The sequence below is a fragment of the Pelophylax lessonae genome (genome assembly GCF_965119305.1).
Source record: "Pelophylax lessonae genome assembly, chromosome: 11".
Taxonomy (NCBI): Eukaryota; Metazoa; Chordata; class Amphibia; order Anura; family Ranidae; genus Pelophylax; species Pelophylax lessonae.
Window position 1 is genome coordinate 171,150,915 of NC_138778.1, and position 20,985 is coordinate 171,171,899.

Sequence of the window (20,985 nt, forward strand, 5' to 3'; positions counted from 1 at the left end):
AGTGCTAAAATCCCGCGGGTTAGGGGGCGCAAATTACTTGCCTTGTCCCGGATGCTGACAACCCACGCTACGCCACTGCCTGTAATGCTGTCCTTTTTAGGCGCTGGACCCTGGGGTCCAGACCCTTGGAATACAAAGCCACAAAGGCGCTCCATGCAGGGTGCTCTACATGTCCAAGGCTGTGGCCGCTCTAAAACAAGGGGACCCAGTCCTTGAAGGTCGCCAAGACAAAGCTCGCCATGATGGGTGAAGATTGGATTCCTGTTTCAAAACAGAATCCTGCAGCAGAGTCCAATTTAAAATATTTACACATACAGCAAACCTTGAAGGAAAAAATTGCTGCCATAATTGCAGATTGAAAATATTTTATTCACTGTTTCCTTTTAAAAAGATAACAGAAACTGTGTCATGTGAGTCTCTGCTTGCAACTATGGATGACAAAGCCTAGGCAAATACATTCTGTTAAGCATTATTTCTGTGCTTGTTTTTCTGACACAATGTTTTCACCCTGTGCTGATTACCTGAGAGGTATCAGCTGTGACAAACCAATGTGTGCATGAGACTGTGGATGTTAAGCTATGCAAAATATATCTTGTTGAAAGCTCTGGCTTTTCCTTAGGGATTAAATGTGCCATTTAAATCAATTATGATTATATGAGCTTGTGCAGTTGTGGGATGATGCAAAGTTTGTTTAAACATTATTTCTTTGCCTATTGTTATCAAACTGTTTTCTTGCCCTGGGCTGATCACCTGAAGGGTATCAGCTGTGACAAACAAAATTTTTAGCCTAAGCTTCTCTCACCCCATGTGGTTGCTGTTTTTTCTTTGGCACATAAGCGCCCGCATGTTCGTCTTCTCCCTTGATAGTGTGTCTGTGGCGAAGGTCTGTTCACGCGCGCATGCGCGAAAATCTTCACCTTTAAGTACAGGCATATGCAGCATGGAGGGCGTGTTGAATGCAATTAGTGTGCACGTGGACACCACATAGCGCGCCACGCATGTGCAGTACAGCATAAATTGGCATGATTTAGAAAGAACTGTTTCCAACACGCTAGCCTTTGCTGAGGCTGAAGGGGACACAGAGCAGCAGCAGCTGGGTTGCATGAGTCACTGTGGGTGTATGTTACTGGCACAAACCGGTCCTGTATCTTGGGATAATCAGTGCTGTGTGCAATAAACTGTATAAGCTTGGCAAAAGCCTTGGGTACACTGAAGTTAGTACCTTAAGTTTGTCTTGCTATAAAGCAATGTCTGGGGGGGGGGGCAGTTGGAAGGGGCACTGTGATGCCACCGTCAAGTCTTGAATGTCCTAGCTGTGCTTCCTCTGTGTCTACTCCCCCTGAATAGCCAGAGACGACTAGCGAATCTGAGCCATTACGGTTGGCAGGCATAGTAGCTACCCCAGGTGCTTCTGCCGCAACCTACATAACTAAGGACAATTTGGCATCGGCATTAGCTAGCCTTGAGGGTAAGATTGCCGACATGATTGCAGCATCACTAAGAGGGAAGAAACGTGATAGATCCCCCTCACCTGAGCCACCCCCTGAAATCAGTTCAGGATTGGGCAAAGGATGTGGAAGAAGTAGCTGATGATGACCCTATAGTAGGTCAAGCTAAGGTTTCCACTTCTGGGGAGTCAGGGTCAGAGGAGTCTTTGTCAGCCTCCCAAACCCAGAGATTGTTGGTTCAGTCTATTACTGAAATGGTCCAGTCTGGACACAAATTTCCTCCCTTAGAGACAGCTGAGGTCTCATTTTCCTCTCTAGGCTCATTGCGCCTTCATCCTGGTCCTCGGACGTTTCCCATACATCCGCTGGTGGAGCAAGGAATGTATAATTATTGGTACCATCCGGATAGGATTTTTTGTTCCTCCTAAAAGGTTTTCACTATTGTACCCTATGGAGGAAAAAGTTTTCTAAGAAATGGTATAAACCCACTGTGGATACTGCAATTTCTTCAGTTAACAAGAGTTTAACCTGCCCTGTGGATAATGCCCAGGTTTTTAAAGATCCAGCAGATAAGAAGTTGGAATCTTTATTGAAAGCCTCCTTTGCAGTTGCAGGATCTGCGATACAACCAGCAGTAGTGGCCATAGGAGTTTGTCATGTCTTTAAAAGACTGTATGAAGCGAGTGTCCAAGACAGTTCCTTCTCAAGGAGGGTCTGTGGAAGATCTGTCAGATCTACCTCGCACTTTATGTTAATTAACATGAAAAAGTTACTGTCTGGCTTCCCTTTTCAGGGAGAACACCTTTTTGGTGATGATCTGGATAAGTATACCCAAAAGGGGTCTCGGGGGGGGTGGAGTAGTACATTGCTACCTGTGAAATGGAAGAGCAAGCATCCTTCTTTTAAGATCCCCAGCACTCATACTACCAGTGCATCTAATTCCAGACGGGGGCGACTGCCTCAACCATCTGTCCGGAACTAAGCCGGCAGGGTCAGTAAAAGCCCTGGGCCCAGAGATCAGCCAAGTCTTCCTCTAAGCCTACTCTGTGAAGGGGCGCCCCCACTCACTTGGGTGGGGGGAAGGCTGCTGCAGTTCTCAAAGATTTGGGTGGAATCGATCCAAGACAACTGGGTTATCTCCACCATTTTTCAGGGGTACTGGAATGTCGGGTGTTCCTGTATCCTCGGTTTATAGGTCAAGTATACCGACAGATCCCCTAAAAAGGTCTCTCTTTCTGGCATTGGACCAGCTGAGAGCTCAAAGAGTGATAATGGAGGTTCCAGAGAACGAATGGTTCAGGGGTTTTTACTCAAACCTGTTCATAATCCCTAAACCAAGCAGGGATGTGAGACCTATTCTGGATCTCAAAACTCTAAAACCAGTTTCTGAATGTTCCTACTTTCCGTATAGAGTCAATTCGTTCAGTCATTGCCTCTCTGCAGGGAGAGGAATTTCTAGTATCTATAGATATCAAGGATGCATATCTTCACGTGCCTATATTACAGGCTTAGCAAAGGTTTCTACACTTTGCAATAGAAAACTGTCACTTTCAGTTTGTGGCCCTGCCCTTTGGGTTAACCACATCTCCAAGAGTATTCACAAAGATCCTAGCTCTAGTATTGGTTGTTCTAAGGTCTCGAGGGATATCTGTAATAGGATATCTGGACAATCTATTACTAATAGATCGATCGGCTTTAAGCCGAAATGTCCTCCAGACAGTACAGTTCCTAGAACGTCTGGGTTGGATACTGAATTTAGCAAAGTCAGCATTACAGCCGGTCCAGCGTCTGGAATATCTGGGTCTTCTTATGGACATGGTACAGGCAAAGAAATTCTTGCCAACAAGAAGGGTTGCAGACCTGAAGGATCTGGTTTGGTCCGTAGTAAGGCTGAGATATCCTTCTATACATCTTTGCATGATGTTACTAGGGAATTCCCCATGCTCAATTCCATGCCAGACCCTTACAGAACAACACAAGGACTTGATGGGTCTTTATGCAGCAGGGACGCTGACTTTTGTACATGGAACTTTTTCCTTTTTTGGATCTATATCCTATATTTTCAGCTGTGTTTGTAAGCTTTAGACTTACTGAGTTCTGAATTTATCTGCACTTAATATTTGATTGTACTCATCCATGGTTGGGTTAATATTTCTTATAGGGGATTACATGTTCCTTTTCCCTGCTTAGACCAATCAATTATTTTCCAGTCTATCATTCTAGAGTTCGTGGTTTGGAGATTTAAATTTTGTCTTTATTCAGGGTGTATATATATATATTCATTGAGAAGTCTGCTATACATCTGGATCCTGAAGAAGCCCAAACTGTGGGTGAAACGCGTATATCCATCATACTTTAGGATGTGCCTTGTTATATGATACACCTTTTATATATCATATTTCTATTTGTCGATTTTATCATCCTGTTTTCAATAAAATATATATATATATATATATATATGTATATATTTTTTTATGATTTGTTTTTCTTTTGATGTCTTGGGCACATTAAAATCCCCATTTTCCTCACCTGCAGGGTGTTCCCTGTTAGACTTGATTCATTTTCAGATGCACACTATTCCCTGATTCATGCCTTTCCTCTGGTGCAGCTGATGCTGCATTTGTTATGCAGGATCCAGCTAGAGGGGAAACCCGTAATTCTGGTAGCCCCGGCATGGCCGAGAGGGGTTTGGCATCACCGCAAATTTATAACCAGGAGAATTATAGCTTTCCTTCAAGTAGGGGTGGATATGAAATTAGCCTTGAGCACTATTAAAGGGCAAAATTCAGCCTTATCGGTATTCTTCCAGGAACCGATCGCTTCCCATTTGTTGGTTCAGACCTTCGTCCGGGGAATGTTACGTTTGCTCCCGCCTGTGAAGCCACCATTGTGTCCTTGGGACTTAAATTTGGTGTTGGCAGTGTTACAAAAACAGCCTTTTGAACATCTGGGACAGGTTCCCCTGCTTCTTTTGACCAGAAAACTGGTGCGATCACTTTGCTAAGAAGAGTATCGGAACTAGCAGCCCTTTCTTGTAAAGAGCCATTCTTGATTTTCCATCAAGATAGGGTGATTCTACGTCCACACCCAGTTTTTTTTTTGCACAAAGTGGTGCCCGCCTTTCATTTAAATCAGGACATTATACTACCTTCCTTTTTTCCAGATCCTCTCTCGGAGGAGGAAAGGTTATTGCATTCTCTTGATGTAATGCGTGCACTTAAGTTCTACTTAGAGAAATCAGTTTGGATTTGTAAGACCGAGAGCTTGTTTGTGCTGCCAGAATGGTCCAGGAAGGGGTTGGCAGCATCTAAGTCTACGATTTCTCATTGGATTTGCCAAGTTTTCACCCAGGCGTATGATTTAGAAGGGAAGGTTCCACATTTTCCTTTAATGGCACATTCTACCAGAGGAGTAGGTGCCTCTTGGGCACTTCGCCATCAAGCCTCTATGGCTCCTATTTGCAAGCTCGTGACCTGGTCGTCGGTGCATACGTTCACTCATTTCTATTGAGTGAATGTTGGGACCCAGGAGGAATCTGCATTTGGCCACAGTGTTCTGCAGGCAGCGGTGTAATCCTTTTTGTGGTCGGATGGCAGTCTTTTTTGGTGTCCCCATCCCCTCAGATGCATTGCTTTGGGACATCCCTTATGTTATGCTTTATGGCTCTGTGTCCTGTGATGTACGAAAAGAAACATTTATTTTTTTAATACAGACTTGCCTGTAAAATCCATTTCTTGAAGTACATCACGGGACACAGAGGTCCCTTCCCTCTTGTATGAGGTCTTTATTGCTTGCTAAAAAACTGAGGTACTGCCTGTGTGGGAGGGGTTATATAGGGGGGGCATCAATTCTGATCAGTTGCCAGTGTCATTCACCTAAAGGTGGCTATATAACCCATATGTTATGATTTATGGCTCTGTGTCCCGTGATGTACTTCAAGAAAGGGATTTTACAGGTAAGTCTGTATTAAAAAATCAAATTTTTCTTTCTGAAATGTTGAATTATTTTTATAGTATTATAAACGTATCTACTTGTTTCTGTTGCCTACTACTTGTCTATTTATTATTAGTGCTAATTAGCTCCTGAAGGTCTTATGTATGTATCTGAGAATGTTATCATTCAACATTTAAAGATTTTTTGGGCTTATTCCCTCTTCTGTGATGTAAAGCCATTATAAAAATCTTCTGTCAGTTTCAGATGCTGCCAGTGTGCGCCCTCTAGTGGAAAAATATCAGAAACAATTATATCCGTTCTGAATTCTATATTTCAGTATCCTTTATTTAGATGAGTTAGAGATAATGAGGTTGATTTACCAAAGGCAAATATACTGTGCGCTGCCTGCAAGTGCACTTTGAGGCTGGGATCACACTGGATTGTGTCCCATTCACTGTTTCAGGGGCGAATTTGGTCCAAATGTTTGGCTGAATTCAGACCTAAACCAGACCAGAAGACGCCCACGAATTTCCTGCAAACCGCTCCACAGCTGTCCTAGAGCTGTGTGAACTGGCTCCATTGTGAGCCGGTCACAGTCTCCTGACATGGGAATTGGATGCGGGGAAACCCAAATCCAATTCGCACCAGTGTGCACCCAGTCTAAGTACATTTTCTCTAGATCTGAGGAGAAGCTCTGCGATGAGGTGAGGTTCTGCTGGTTTCTATCATCCAAACATGTACAAACAAAAATGCATTTTTTTTTTTTTTAATCTTCTTTGCATGTGATTCAGTATTCTTTGCAAAGTGAAGTTTTACCCCATTTATTAAGCTCTGGAACAAGTGCGCTTGCAGTGCACATTACATTTGTCTTTAATAAATCAACCCCAATGTGTGATAGGTTGCCATGGGTTTAAACACTTTGCTGATCCCCCACTGGCCTTTTTCACCAAAACAGATAATCGGAATTGTTTGCGCTGCCTGGATGTGTCCAGTATGGATGAGCTTGGGCATATTCGGACTAGAATCCAAACCTTTCAGGAAGCTATCATCTGTATGGGCCAATCAACTGCAGCCGGGGCAATCCCCACCCCACAACAGCACAACAGACTCCCCTTGTGCAAGTGCAGCTGAGGGGAAAGGAATTCCCCGACAGCAGATGATTGGCCCATACAGGTGATAGCTTCCAGGTGGGCTTGCACATGTGGGTTCTGATCCTAGTCCAAACACCCGAGCTCATCAACATAGCTCCCAACTGTCCCTGCTTTTGAGGGACTGTCCTTGATTTGGAACAAAGTCCCTCTGTCCCTCTTTCCTCTTTAATTGTTCCTAATTTTAGTCTGATCTATATAGTTGTATATAAAATTCACTTTTGTTCTTTCAAATAGTGTTTCCTAGTGGTAAACCTTTCATCCAAATTATTCTAAATTGCTTTTGTAAATTTAAAAAAACAGAATAATAAAAAATGCAGGGGATAAAAAAAGAAAAGAAAAAAAAAGCACTTGTGGGTTTAACTAATATTTTTTTATAATTCTCCTTTAAGAGGGCATGGCAGGGGGATAGTGTCCTATGCCTACATACTAATAGGTGTCCCTCATTCCCATCTCAAAAAGTTTGGAGATATATCCCCACTACTGTTAAATCAGCTAGATTTTGTTAGTGTCTCCCTTTAGTGGTGACTGGAGATAAGAGCCTGAGTAGATGTGTGTAATAATTGTATACACGGTTTAACTAACCAGTATCTGATAGTGAGAGCAGTATGTGTGGTTGATGCAAGACTAAATGTAAGTTTAATGTGATATGGAAATACTCGCGCCAAGGAGTGCAAAATAATGTCTGTGGGAAGCTGCAATGTAATCAGGTGCACTAAAAATTAGTGATCTAAGATTGTGAACAGAAAAAAACTTACTGCGCTACCCTTTTTATTCTAACTAGTGAACAGCTCTTAATATGGGTTGTTATTTGACAATGTGCAGTATGGTGAGTAAAAATAAATAAATAAAAAAGTAAGTATGGATCACTCCAAACTCAAATATAAAGTGCAATAATGCCCATATGAAATAAAATAAATGCAATATCAATATTAATATCAGAATGGTGCAACAACAGCATAACATATATAATTTAACTTGAATAGTGACAGTCCATTTAGCGTAACTAAAGTGCAAAGTGCTGGAAAAAAGTCTCTTTGTGCAGATTTCAAACGGTGGTGACTCCTGTGACCCTCTGATCACCCTCCAGTGCTCGAAGGTAAGGTATCCCACTTACCAGATATGGTGGATTCTTATGGCATACGCCAAAAAGAATCTGTAAGCGCTTGTGTGTTTCTCCTGACCTCAGATGGTCCGGTTCTGTGTTTCGCCCATAAGTACTCGGGATAAACAAGAAAAAGAAATGCTCCTCATAGTGTAGAAAGGTAACGACCTTTATTATCACTCGAACACATGCCTAAAAAACACACTCTTCATGTAAAAACACATCCAATAAAAGTCCTTAAAAACTGTGGTGAAAAAAACTCCAAAAACTCTTGTGCAAATATCGCAAGGAAAACCGTGATAGGTCACAGCAAAAAATATGGGGTACCCATATGGATACTAGTACCGCTGCTGAGCTTCCATAGTGCCTCCACTTCCGAAGACGTCACATCTCTGACGAAACGCGTCAAGTTGGTACGCACGCTGCCTCGCTCTGAGCTATCGTTGGACCGCACGCCGCCACACCACTTCCGGGTACGGCGAACACAGCGGTAATCACACAGCGTCCTGACATACCGTGCCGCGAGGCACTATGGAAGCTCAGCAGCGGTACTAGTATGCATATGGGTACCCCATATTTTTTGCTGTGACCTATCACGGTTTTCCTTGCGATATTTGCACAAGAGTTTTTGGAGTTTTTTTCACCACAGTTTTTAAGGACTTTTATTGGATGTGTTTTTACATGAAGAGTGTGTTTTTTATGCATGTGTTCGAGTGATAATAAAGGTCGTTACCTTTCTACACTATGAGGAGCATTTCTTTTTCTTGTTTATCCCGAGTACTTATGGGCAAAACACAGAACCGGACCATCTGAGGTCAGGAGAAACACACAAGCGCTTACAGATTCTTTTTGGCGTATGCCATAAGAATCCACCATATCTGGTGGTAAGTGGGATACCTTACCTTCGAGCACTGGAGGGTGATCAGAGGGTCACAGGAGTCACCACCGTTTGAAATCTGCACAAAGAGACTTTTTTCCAGCACTTTGCACTTTAATTACGCTAAATGGACTGTCACTATTCAAGTTAAATTATATATGTTATGCTGTTGTTGCACCATTCTGATATTAATATTGATATTGCATTTATTTTATTTCATATGGGCATTATTGCACTTTACATTTGAGTTTGGAGTGATCCATACTTACTTTTTTATTTATTTATTTTTACTCACCATACTGCACATTGTCAAATAACAACCCATATTAAGAGCTGTTCACTAGTTAGAATAAAAAGGGTAGCGCAGTAAATGTAAGTTTGCTGGAGAGCATATTAGGTTTGAAAGAGCGATGTTCCTCATGAGCCTTTAAACTATAACTAAAGGCAAACCTTTTTTCTTAGTTTTGGATGGAGTGGAGAGGGATAACATACCTCCCAACTTTTGAAGTTGAGAATGAGGGACATTTAGGGGGGAGATTGACCTGTGGCAAGCGTAGCGCACCGCGGCGAAAAGTCGGTGTAGTTAAAAAGTGGGTGTGATTAAATTATGATGGCCGGGAGGGGATAATCTGTCATCCCCTGTGTGCCTCTACCACTACCCCCTTTAGCTGCAGAGGCAGCACCTGGGGGTGTAAACATACTATATCCACAATGCTTTGCTTCACAGCTGCGGCATGAATTTGCTGAATGTGACCCATTCAAGTGAATGGTGCTGCTCTGCAAGGGCTCCACAACTGTGTGAAATATACGTGGTTGTAGCATGCTAATGCAGGGCTGAAGTGTATAAAGCAGGTGGTGAAGAGACAATACAACACCTCTTTATCACTTGCCAAATGCTCTCTGAAAAGCAATCCAAATGCTGATCACTCTTCAGGGACCAAAGTGTGAACAAACCGCTAATTATCTTTTTTTTTTTTCTTTCGCTGAATGTTACAACTCCAGCTTGGACACTGGCAGTGGAGCAGAGGCATAACTATAACCTTCAGAGCCCTGATGCAAGAAACCATGGAGGGCTCACTGATCCCTAGCTGGGGGCCCTTACCTCTGAGCCCAGTAGTGGAACGCCAGGGCCTGATCATATGGCTCTGTAGCATTTCCTGTTTATTCACATACTGAGGCATAATAAAAATAGTCTTCTATGCTACAGTTAGGAATGGACAGAGTAAGTGATCTATCATTTCAGGCAAGGAAGGGGCCGGCAAATAACATATTTAGCAGCCCCTTCCCTGCTCTCCATCCTGACATATCCCCCGCAGCAGCTGGTGGGAGAGGGGAGGGGGGAACCTGGTAAAACTGGGGGAGGGCCAGAGACAGTTCAGGGGCTTGGGGGCAGAAGGGGTGGGTCAGGAGACAGTACTTGGGGACTGGAGAACAGCAGGGAACCGAAGAAAAGCATGGGGAGGGGGGCAGAGAACAACATAGGGACTGGGGAAAAGCACAGGGGGGACCAGAGAAGAGCACAGGGACTGCAGAAGAGCACAGGGGGCCAGAGAATAGCAGAGGACCAGAGAACAGCACAGGGACTGGAGAAGAGCACAGGGGGGACTAGAGAACAGAAGAGGACCAGAGGACAGCACAGGGACTGGAGAAGATCACAGGGGGGACTAGAGAACAGAAGAGGATCAGAGAACAGCACAGGGACTGGAGAAGAGCACGGGGGGAACAGAGAACAGTGGGGGACCAGAGAACAGCACAGGGACCTGAAAAGAGCACGGGGGGGACTAGAGAACAGCACAGGGACTAGAAGAAGAGCAGAGAGTGACCAAAGAACAGCAAAGGACCAGAGAACAGCACGGGGGGGGGGGGCAAAGAACAGCAGAGGTCCAGAGAACAGCACGGGGGGGAACCAGAAAACAGAATAGAACAGCACAGGGACTGAAGAGCAAATGGGGGACAAGAGAACAGAAGGGGACTAGAGATCAGGGAAAAGAGCAGAGAAGTTACTAGGCAAGATCACAGAGGGGCCAGGAGAGGAAGCTGAAGAGGAGGGGTAACATAGAGGGACCGATGCCCTCCATGTTCTTCCTGCAGCCGCTAAATGCCTACTTTTCCTCCTCTCCCTCCTGCAGGCATTTAGCAGCTGCAGGAAGAACATGGAGAGCATCGGTCCCTCTATATGTTACCCCTCCTCTCCTGGTTTAGAAGGGAGCCACATGGGCCCCTTGGAGCATCATGCCGGGTGGCAATGGCGACCCCCTGTAGTTACGCCCCTGAAGTGGAGGAAAATAAAAGTTCTGGCAGGATGAAGGAGCAATGAGGTATGAATGGAATGCTGTCAGGATTGGCAGATGGGACGGACCACTGGTGAGAGGATTGCTTGGCATACAGGGTTAAAAAGTGATAAAACAATTGCGGACTGGGAAATGCTGAGGATGAAGGGGGAGGGGGGCTGCTGGGGGTGTAGTGAGAACCAAACAAGCAGTTGGGAGAGAGAAGACAGTGAGCAGCTGGACAGAAGGAACGGGTGTGGGGAGTTATGTGTGCAGTGATGGGGAAAGATTCTCTCATTTACCTTCTACAAAGCACATTCTGTCGGTACAGAGGCAGTGTAGTTTACACTTTACAGAGACAGCAGAGGATCACAGAGGCGCTGCAAAGTGAAAGAAGGCAGGAGCAGGAATGGGGCCAGTTGTCAGAATCTTCTCACTGGGCTGCATGCAAGGACCTCCATCACCCGATCGCCATCCACAGTGAGTGATGGGAGGAGGGGAGCCAGCTCCACGGCCTGTGAAAGTGCCTCTGATAAATCTGTACCCCTTTTCCCGCCCGCACTTACCTTACTTTGAAGTAGCAACTTGAAGTGAGAAGTCGGGGGCGGAGCTGGGAGGTGGAGCCGCTGTGCACAGAGGTTGTTTGTTCTATAGTGCGCACCCGCAAAGCGTGTCATCAGTTGCCAGGGCGCTGGCGGTCCTGACAACCAGTCACTGCAAAGAAGTCTGAGGGGGGAGGTAGAAGCGGAGGTGTCCTGCTGACAGCAATTGTCATTGGGTGCAATGTGTGAGAGCACACATTGCACCCATTGGCTATACCTCCACTGAGTGGAGCCCAATGCTGAAAATCTGGGACTCCAGCCAACATCTGCGGGACGCCGGGACTTACTTTAAATATCGGGGCGGTCCCGCAGAATCCGGGACAGTTGGGAGGTATGGTATAAGAACATCTGTCAGTTTTTATTGCTGTCTGTGTCCCCGGATTTATCCTCTGTATTTGTCCTGTTTACCATTATCATTAAAAGTGAAAGTAAAAGAAAATCCCAAATTTTTGGTTCTCCCCAGAAAAGTAATAGAGGGGAAATCTTCCAATCAAGACATTAGTTCTGGTGATGAAGGTGTTAAGCTGACTGGATGAGGAGGTTGTAGAGGACAAGGAAGCGGAGTAGGAGGAGTTAGGAACAGGAGGCAAACTGAAGCGCACTGTAATCCTCGGTGGTGGAAGGACATGCGCCAAACTGCTATCCGCCTCAGGCCCAGCCGCCACTGCATTTACCCATTGTGCTGTTAGGGAGATATAACGTCCCTGACCGTGCTTACTGGTCCATGTATCCATAGTTAGGTGGACCTTGGCACAGATGGCGTTGCGCAGTGCACACCTGATTTTGTCGCCCACTTGGTTTTGCAAGGAAGGGATGGCTTGCCTGGAAAAGAAGTGGCAGCGGGCACGAGGTAATGTGGGACAGCCACCGCCATAAGGCTTTTAAAACTCTGCGTCTCCACCAGACGGAATGACAGCATTTCAAAGGCCAGGGATTTTGAAATGCTGGCATTCAGGGCCAGGGATTGTGGGTGAACAGGGGGGGTACTTCCTCTTCTGATCCAGTGTTTGGGAGATAGAAAGCTGAACGCTTCCACGGGACATTGTGGAGATGGTTGTTGGTGACCCAGGTGGTGGTGTTGCTGGCAGATCCTCTATTTGCAGGGTGGTAGGTGCCACTGTCACTACAGAGGTGGATGAAGAGGCCGAGACTGCAGCAGAAGAGGAAGCAGGAGGAGCCAGAGACCTTTCTTGGTTTTTGGGGTGTCTACTCCACTGCAGCTCATGCTTTGCACTTAGATGCCTGGTCTTGCAGGTTGTGCTCAGGTTGAGAAGGTTTATGCCTCGCTTCAGGCTCTGATTGCACAGCGTGCAAAAAACTTGTTTCCTGTCATCATCACATTGTCTGAAGAACTGCCACGCTAGGGAACTCCTTTGAGTCGGCTTTGGTGTGCTCTGTCCCTTGCTGCGTTGGGCAGTAGCAGGCGTAGTGTCTAGGGCACGGTCGCTCCGCTTTTGCACCCTGCTCCCTCTTCTGCTGTGCTGGTGGCTCTGTGCGACCACCGCCTCTTCCTCCAAACTACTTAGGTCACCTGCATAACGTTCATTCCATGTGGGGTCGAGGACCTCATCGTCCTCCACATCATCTTCCATGCAGTCTTCACCCCTGAAACCCTTGTCGGTCTCCACAATTCGGAATTCCGCAGCAGTTGGCACCTGTGTTTCGTCATCATCCGAGACGTGCTGCGATGGTCCTCCCATGTACTCATCTTGAGACATAAGTGGTTGGGCATCGGTGCACTCAATCTCTTCCACTTCTGGGGCAGGGCTAGGTGGATGGCCCTGGGAAACCATGCTAACAGAGTCATCAAAAAGAAGAAGAGAGTGCTGCATGACTTGGGGCTCAGACTGCTTGGCTGATTTGCAAGGGGGTGAGGTGAAAGATTGATGGACATCGGCTACAGGTGCCAACTCTGACCTTTCAGCAGAAGACTGGGTGGGAGACAATGTGAAGGAACTGGAGGCACTGTCAGTACCCCAATCTACTATTTCCTCTACTTGTTCTGGCCTCAACATTTGTAGAGGGGCATTAGGCCCTGCCAAATACTGCTGTAAGGTTCTGTCGCCTACTCGAAGCTGAGAAAGGTGTTTCACTTGTGCGTGTAGCTGGCACAGATCGACCACGTCCTCTCCTTGCAACAGGAGCTCCACGACGACCCAGCACTAACATGGTGGAGCAGTATGTGTACACACGCCTAGGCGTACTGAATGACGGGTCTGCCCCCTTCAACTTCTGGCTCTCCAAATTGGGCACATGGCCTGAGCTTGCCCTTTACGCCTTGGAGGTGCTGGCCTGCCCTGCAGCCAGTGTATTATCTGAACGTGTATTTAGCACGGCTGGGGGCGTTATCACAGACAAGCACAGCCGCCTGTCCAGAGCCAATGTGGACAAGCTCACGTTCATTAAAATGAACCAGGCATGGATCCCACAGGAATTGTCTGTACCTTATGCAGAATAGACATGTATACCGGCCTTACCCAGCCATTGTTGTATTTTTTTGATCTTTCTCACTCTTTTTGGGGTGTACCCTAATTTAAAAAGAAATAAAATGAAAAACAAAAACCAGTGTTGGCTACCTCATCCTCCTCCTCCGCCGCTTACACCTACACCACCACATCCACCGCCACCTCAACCTCCTACTCCATATGGGCCTCATCCTCCTCCTCCTCCACCGCTGCCACCGCTTCCACCTACACCGCCATATCCTCCTCCACCTCAACCTCCTACTCCATATGGGCCTCGTCCTCCTCCTATATCATTCAAGATGATTATTTTTTATTTTTCTGTTTTTTATGTTATTTTAAGTTATTTCCCTATCCACATTTGTTTGCAGAGCACTTGCCTTGCTCTTAAGATGAGTTTGCAGCCCTCTAGCCCTTTCCATGTTTGTTTTAGAGGCATTTTAGTGCTCAAAAGTTCGGGTCTCCATTGACTTCAATGGGGTTCGGGATCGGGGTAAAGTTCGGGTTAAGCCAGGTTCATGAACCCAGACTTTTTTTTCAAGTTTGGTCGAACCCGGACATCCAGGTGTTCGCTCAACTCTAGTTATGACCCTTCCTTGCTCTATCCAAAATGAAGGTTTGCCTATAGTTCTACTTTAAGTTGTGGGTGGCGGCAGCTTGCATATTAGTGTGTGTTTGTTGTTATCGGCCGCTGCTTGTGTCCAGATTGGAGAACTCTGGGGTTCTCATGATATCTGGCCAGTGGTATCCAAGGATGAGCAACATTGTCCAGCCTCTATTGTCCCTACACACCTTTGGTACCACCTGACCTGCGAAAAAGACCAGAAAACAACATCCTTTCTATTAAATTCTAGATTTCAGCATCCTGCAGTTAGACTGTAGCGCCCACCAACCTCCAGAGGCCTTGTGGTGACCCCCCCCAGGGACAGAAAAGGCCGACATTCCTCCTCAGGGTGCAGGTTACTAAGCATAGTGGATGGTGTACAAGGTAGAACTATGAGCGCAAGTCATTTTTATGCTTGAACAACGTTTATTTCTCACAACAGGAAAAATGCGGGAGAGAGGGGAAGGGCACAGGACACCCTCAGTCAAAATAGCAGCAGACTTGCAGATCAGACTCCTCAGACAAAAATGTAGAAAAGGTAGACAGCAGTACAGAAGAAGAGCCTTTAAGCTGGAACCAGTAATCTGTACTTTGTAGCATAAGCTGTCTCCTATAGCAACAATATTAAACTTACAGCATCGTACAAAATTCTCTTGGATAAGGTTCTCTCTTGAAGTTTTCCCAGCCACTTCATAATCCCCAGCTCATGAAGAGTCACCTCTGGTACTTCTTCAGAACTCCAACCTTCTCAGTATTGCCTCCAGGTAGTGAGTAGGCTCTCCCTTGCAAAGCCTTGAGCACATAGCTAGGCCTCAGGCTTTAGGCCCACCCAGCAGCAGCTGTTCCTCACACACCCACCCAGACAGCAGTCTGGGTGGAAAGGACCAAGACCACCTGACTTCCTCCAAATAAATACCTTCTCCCAGCATGCTCAGCGACCAGTATGATTGGGTAAAAAAAGTGTACATATCCTTAACCTAGACTAAAAGGGCGAAACCACAGCCAAACCAGGCTTAGGAGGAAAATCCAATGATCACAAAGACTACAAATTAGCCAGGCTAGCTACCACCTAGTACAGCTAAATTTATTACCAGCACTGTTTAGGACAAGGGTGCTACAAGATGAATTGTGATGGGTTGTTATGAGTTCCAACACCTTGCTGATCCCCACTTGCTTTTGGATCGCAATGGATAAGCAGAATGACAACACAATCTGGATGTAAATGAATGTTAATGGTCAGGCATGAGTGCAGAAAGAGAAGAATAATCAAATAGTGGTTCCCAGGCCTGGGCCTATTCAATGGAGCCCAGTGGTCTCAACGTTTTTGATTCTAGAAGAATCTGCTCTCAAAGCATGAAAGAATCTGCTGGGCAGCAGTGCAGTCCATTTTGTAAATTACAGCAGTGGAAAATATTATTATTATGATTATTATACAGCATTTATATAGCGCCAACAGTTTGAACAGTGCTTAACACAATGAAGGCAGACATTACAGATATAATACAATTTGGTACAAGAGGAATCAGAGGGCCCTGCTCGTTAGAGCTTACAATCTAAGAGGGAGGGGGGGGGATACACAAATGTTGCCTATACTTACCCCGTCCTGGGTCGTACAAGCGAGATATTGGTGGTTGTCGAATTGAAACTGGGATATGAGCCAAGTACTGGTTCATAGAAAATTTTACTGCAATGAAGATAAAACCAAGAATGCTTTATACAGATAGCATGACATTCAAAAGCAACATAACAAAGAGATTTGTGAACAATAATCATATGATAGTGTAGAACCATTAACTGTTATGATCTCAATGTTCTTTGATCATTAGAGGTAAAAAAAAAAAAATAAAAGTAATAAATAATCAGGTCTAATTATAGTTGATTATTGACTTCTTCCATCTCCTCCAAGATGGCCTCAGTCTGCCCTACCCAACACCTTATCTAATGGTAATGATACATGGCTCAATGAAACTTAATGATCAATACCTGATGCAACAACATGATTGAATAAGACATTGACTCGGCAGGACAAAATGGCATGGCCAAGCAATGATTTAGTGAGGATTACGATAAACCCAAGTTGATTGGTTGTGGAGGAAATCAATGGTACAAGGTTGATTGATGGTGAGTTTTTTTAGCTCTTGTTCCTTAAGGGTCACTAGAGTGCCCTCCATAGCAATTTACTTGTTATGGGGGCACTAAGTGGGGGGGGGGGGGAGCTAGGAGCGCTGGCAGGTGGACCTGAGAAGAGGAGAATTGGGGTTGCTCTGTGCAAAACCATTGCACAGAGCAGGTAAGTATGGCATGTTTGTTATTAAAAAAAATAATAATAATCCTCTACAATCGCTTCAAAATCTTTTAGAATAGTTTTTATACCTGTTTTTAATTCACTGTCTGTAAAAAATAGCTGGTTTACAAATAAACGTTCAAAACATGACAGAGGTTTCCCAGAGCACCACGAGTTAGCTAAAGAGACAACACAGCAGAAGCTGCCTGCCTGTTGTCTTACTTTATCTAAAGTTTTACACCCAGTATCAGAGCAGAGATGGGTAATTACTATGGATGCTTTACTGCAGGTTCCCCGCAGGTCCATGTTTTTCCAGCACAGGGATGCACAGGTGTCGCGCGTATTCCTGTGCCAGGGTCCTATTAATTTCTATTGGGACATGCGGATGCACGGACACAGACGCTGTGTCCTAATATGACATGTGGTTAAATGCGGATGCGGGTCCTTGTAACGGAACCGTGACCCACACTGTGTTTGTGGGTTTCCATCAGAACACAACTTCCTTCAGTCTTGAACATAGATATCAGATATTCTAGCCGCTCCCATACAAAACTAGCCGAGAATAGCTTGTGTAACACCCTCCTAGGTAGGTGCTAGTGTGTAATGTTCCGGTACCTCTGGTACCCTTGCTTCCATATTTCTCCTCTCTTAATTGCGTCCCATCTTGTATAACAAAGGACGCATATACCTTTAAGACCGGATGACATCACTGCCGAGCGCCGCTATGAGCGGCTATTTCAATCGCCGGTTTGCTCTCACTCATCGCTCGTTCAAACCCACATGTTCATCGCACCTACGCCTGAGAAGTCGGAGCTGCTGACATACCTTCCTTGCTGAACTGAAGCCGGAAACCTCGTTGGTGATCCGTATCTCGCTACGGGATCACCCCTCTCCAATGGACACTGTTATTCGTAAACCTATCTAAGTGATAAGTACCCCGCAGGGGATTCTTGCTACCAATCTCCTACTGTCATCTACTGCAATTACCAAGACTATCTATCTATCTATTCACTGCATAAGACTGTTAGCTCTTGGGACTACCTTGAACTATCCTTGCACTAGGTTACTCTGTCTAAGTATACTCCATCTGTGTCCTCTTACCATCTGCACTATACTTGACATCAGAACCTATCTGCTTTACCATCACCTGCAACTCTCCTAATACTACTTCTAGTGCTCACCATACAATAGCCTGTCTCTCATCTATATCCTCATATACTCTATCCCTCCATTAAACATCTATTGGTATATATATAGTATATAACAGGCTGTACACGGTGATGAAGTCCTGAGAGTTGGATATGTTGTTCAACAGATTCTCTACAAGGCTACTGAGTGTAATAATTCTGCAGCTGTAAATCCATCCACAAACAAAAACGCATGAACGTTACAGATTGAACGAGCCTTTAAAAAAAATATGGATTCAGCAGAATTATCCACTCATGTACTACAATTAAAACAGCAAGTAGATGCATTGATCCATGCGCTTACAGAGGTAAAAAATGACAATCAAACCTTGAGACAGCAGCTTGGCCGTCTCACACAGCCTCCTGCTGCTCAGCCCCGTGAGCCCGCCCCGTGAGCCCCGTGAGCCCGTGAGGGATAAACCCTCCTATAGTGTTTTCTGGTGATCGGAGCAAATTCCGTGAATTTAAAAACGCATGTCAATTGTTTTTTTTGTTAAAACCTCTAACCTACACCACTGACCAAATTAAGGTTTGTACTATCATTTCCTATTTAACGGGTGAACCCCGGGCCTGAGCAGATGCTCTCTTTGAAAAGGATGATCCACTCCTTAATTCTTATCCCTTATTTCTAGCACAACTTGCTACTTTATATGAAGACCCCAACAAGCAGAGTACCGCTGACACACAATTACGGGCCTTAAAACAAGGAAGGAGACCTGTTGAAGATTTTGTGGCGATTTTAAAAGATGGTCCCCTGATTCAGGGTGGAACGACACATCTTTGCGAACGCAGTTTAGACTCGGCCTATCTGAGGCCGTTAAAGACGAGCTCGCCCGAGCGGATTTACCTGGCACTCTAGAGGGACTGATCCAGACCAGTATCAATATTGACAGACGACTACGAGAAAGAAAGGCTGAGAAGATGGGCTCACCATTTTCCAGTCCTTCTCGGATGTTGCCTGATGACCCTACTCCTATGGAAGTAGGAATGATACGTCCACCTCTGACCCTTTCTGAACGTGCCAGGAGGAAAACCGAACATCTTTGCATGTACTGCGCATCCCCGAATCATTTGGTAAACGACTGTCCTCTTGTCCGCAGAAAAGAGGGTGAGTGTTCAAATGTCTTGCTAGGGGGACTCACAACTTCCTTCTCTAATCCTTATCTTTTTGTTCAATTAACATTGCAGTGGGACCAAACTAGGATCACCACCAAGGCTATGATTGACACAGGATCTTGTGGAAACTACATTGACATTTGTTTTGTCTCCCTTAATAAAATACCTATTGTTTCAAAACCCAAACCTGTCTCCGTTAGTTTTATTAACGGTACCCCTTTATCCTCTGGTCCTATCACCAGTCAGACACAGGCACTTCTTGTAACTGCTGACGAGTCTCATGTGGAGACCACCACCTTTGATGTATTAACTTCACCACATTTTCCAATCATTTTGGGACTTCCCTGGTTACACATACATCAACCAATCATCGATTGGAAAACAAAAACGTTAACCTTCTCTTCTCACTATTGTGAGACGACGTGTAACCTCCCCACACATGATAGGATCCTGTCTGTACTGCCGGATGACATTATTCCTAAGTGTTATCAAGATTTATCGGAGGTTTTCCTTGAGAAAAACGCTCAAATGCTACCTCCTCATAGGGACTATGATTGTTGTATCGATCTGCTCCCTAATAGCAAGTTGCCTTACGGACATGTATATCCTCTCTCACAGGATGAACTCTCTCACCTTAAGGAGTATCTGGATGAAAACTTGGCAAAAGGATTCATCCGACCTTCTACTTCCTCCACTGCGGCTGGGCTCTTCTTCGTCCGCAATAAGGACTCTAGCCTTAGGCCTATCATTGATTTCAGACAATTAAATGCCATCACAATAAAGGATCGTTATCCTTTACCCCTTATTCCTAAACTTATCGAACAGGTGCGTGGGGCTTTTTTCTTTTCAAAATTGGACCTAAAAGGGGCATACAATTTAATTCGAATCCGTAAAGGGGATGAATGGAAGACGGCATTCAGAACCAGATACGGACTGTTTGAGTACCTTGTAATGCCATTTGGGCTATGTAATGCCCCCGCAGCCTTCCAACGGTTTATAAACGAGATATTCCGAGACTTGCTTGATGTTTGTGTGGTAGTATATTTGGACGATATACTTATCTATTCTCATTCCTTACCTGAGCACATAAAACATGTGAGACTTGTGTTGCCAAGACTACTTGCACATAACTTATATGTTAAATCAAATAAATGTTTGTTTCATAAAGAGGAGGTACTATTCCTAGGATATATTATATCTAAAAGTGGAATCAAAATGGACATGAGCAAAATATCCTGCATTCTGGATTGGCCTGTGCCAACCACTCGCAAAGCATTACAAAGGTTCCTAGGATTCTCTAATTACTATAGGAAATTCATTAAAAACTTCTCTGCGATTGTGAAACCTCTCACACAACTTACAAGCACGAAGAGACCATTTAATTGGACAAAAGAAGCAAATGGAGCATTCTCTCTGCTGAAATCAAGCTTTACCACTGCCCCCATACTATGCCATCCAGACCCATCCCTTCAATACATCTTGGAGGTAGATGCGTCTAATATGGCAGTAGGAGCAGTTCTCTCACAACGACCAACAAACACCTCACCTCTTCACCCAGTTGCTTTCTTTTCAAAGTCATTAAGTAGCCCCGAGGTGAACTACCCAGTAGGTGAGAAGGAGTTATTAGCCATAAAACTGGCATTAGAGAATTGGAGACATCTACTTGAGGGCACTCAATTGCCAATTCTGATATATACTGATCACAAAAACCTCCAATACCTTCAGACTAATAGAACTCTTTCCCACCGGCAGGTACGGTGGTCGTTATTCTTTCTGAGATTTAATTTTTTAGTAACTTACACGCCCGCAGACAAAAATAAAAAAGCGGATGCACTCTCACGACTAGCCGAGAAAGATTGCACTGAGGTTCCCTCAGTTCCTATAATACCACTTGAACGTATTATCGGAGTCGTTCGCTCACTAAAGGAGGAGATTTTGCACAGCATAGG

At 44.9% G+C, this 20,985-nt stretch overlaps 1 protein-coding gene across 1 annotated transcript in view; it reads right to left on the minus strand.

Moving 5' to 3' along the window:
- The window catches only part of LOC309566677 (beta-1,4 N-acetylgalactosaminyltransferase 2-like), a gene marked incomplete at both ends in the record, with an annotated part of 345,172 nt that overhangs the window by 67,112 nt on the left and 257,075 nt on the right, over positions 1 to 20,985 (minus strand). The window contains one exon of the mRNA XM_082271932.1: positions 16,047 to 16,133. Within this exon, the coding sequence (XP_082128058.1) occupies positions 16,047 to 16,133 (87 nt within the window). The remainder of the gene's footprint in view (positions 1 to 16,046; positions 16,134 to 20,985) is intronic.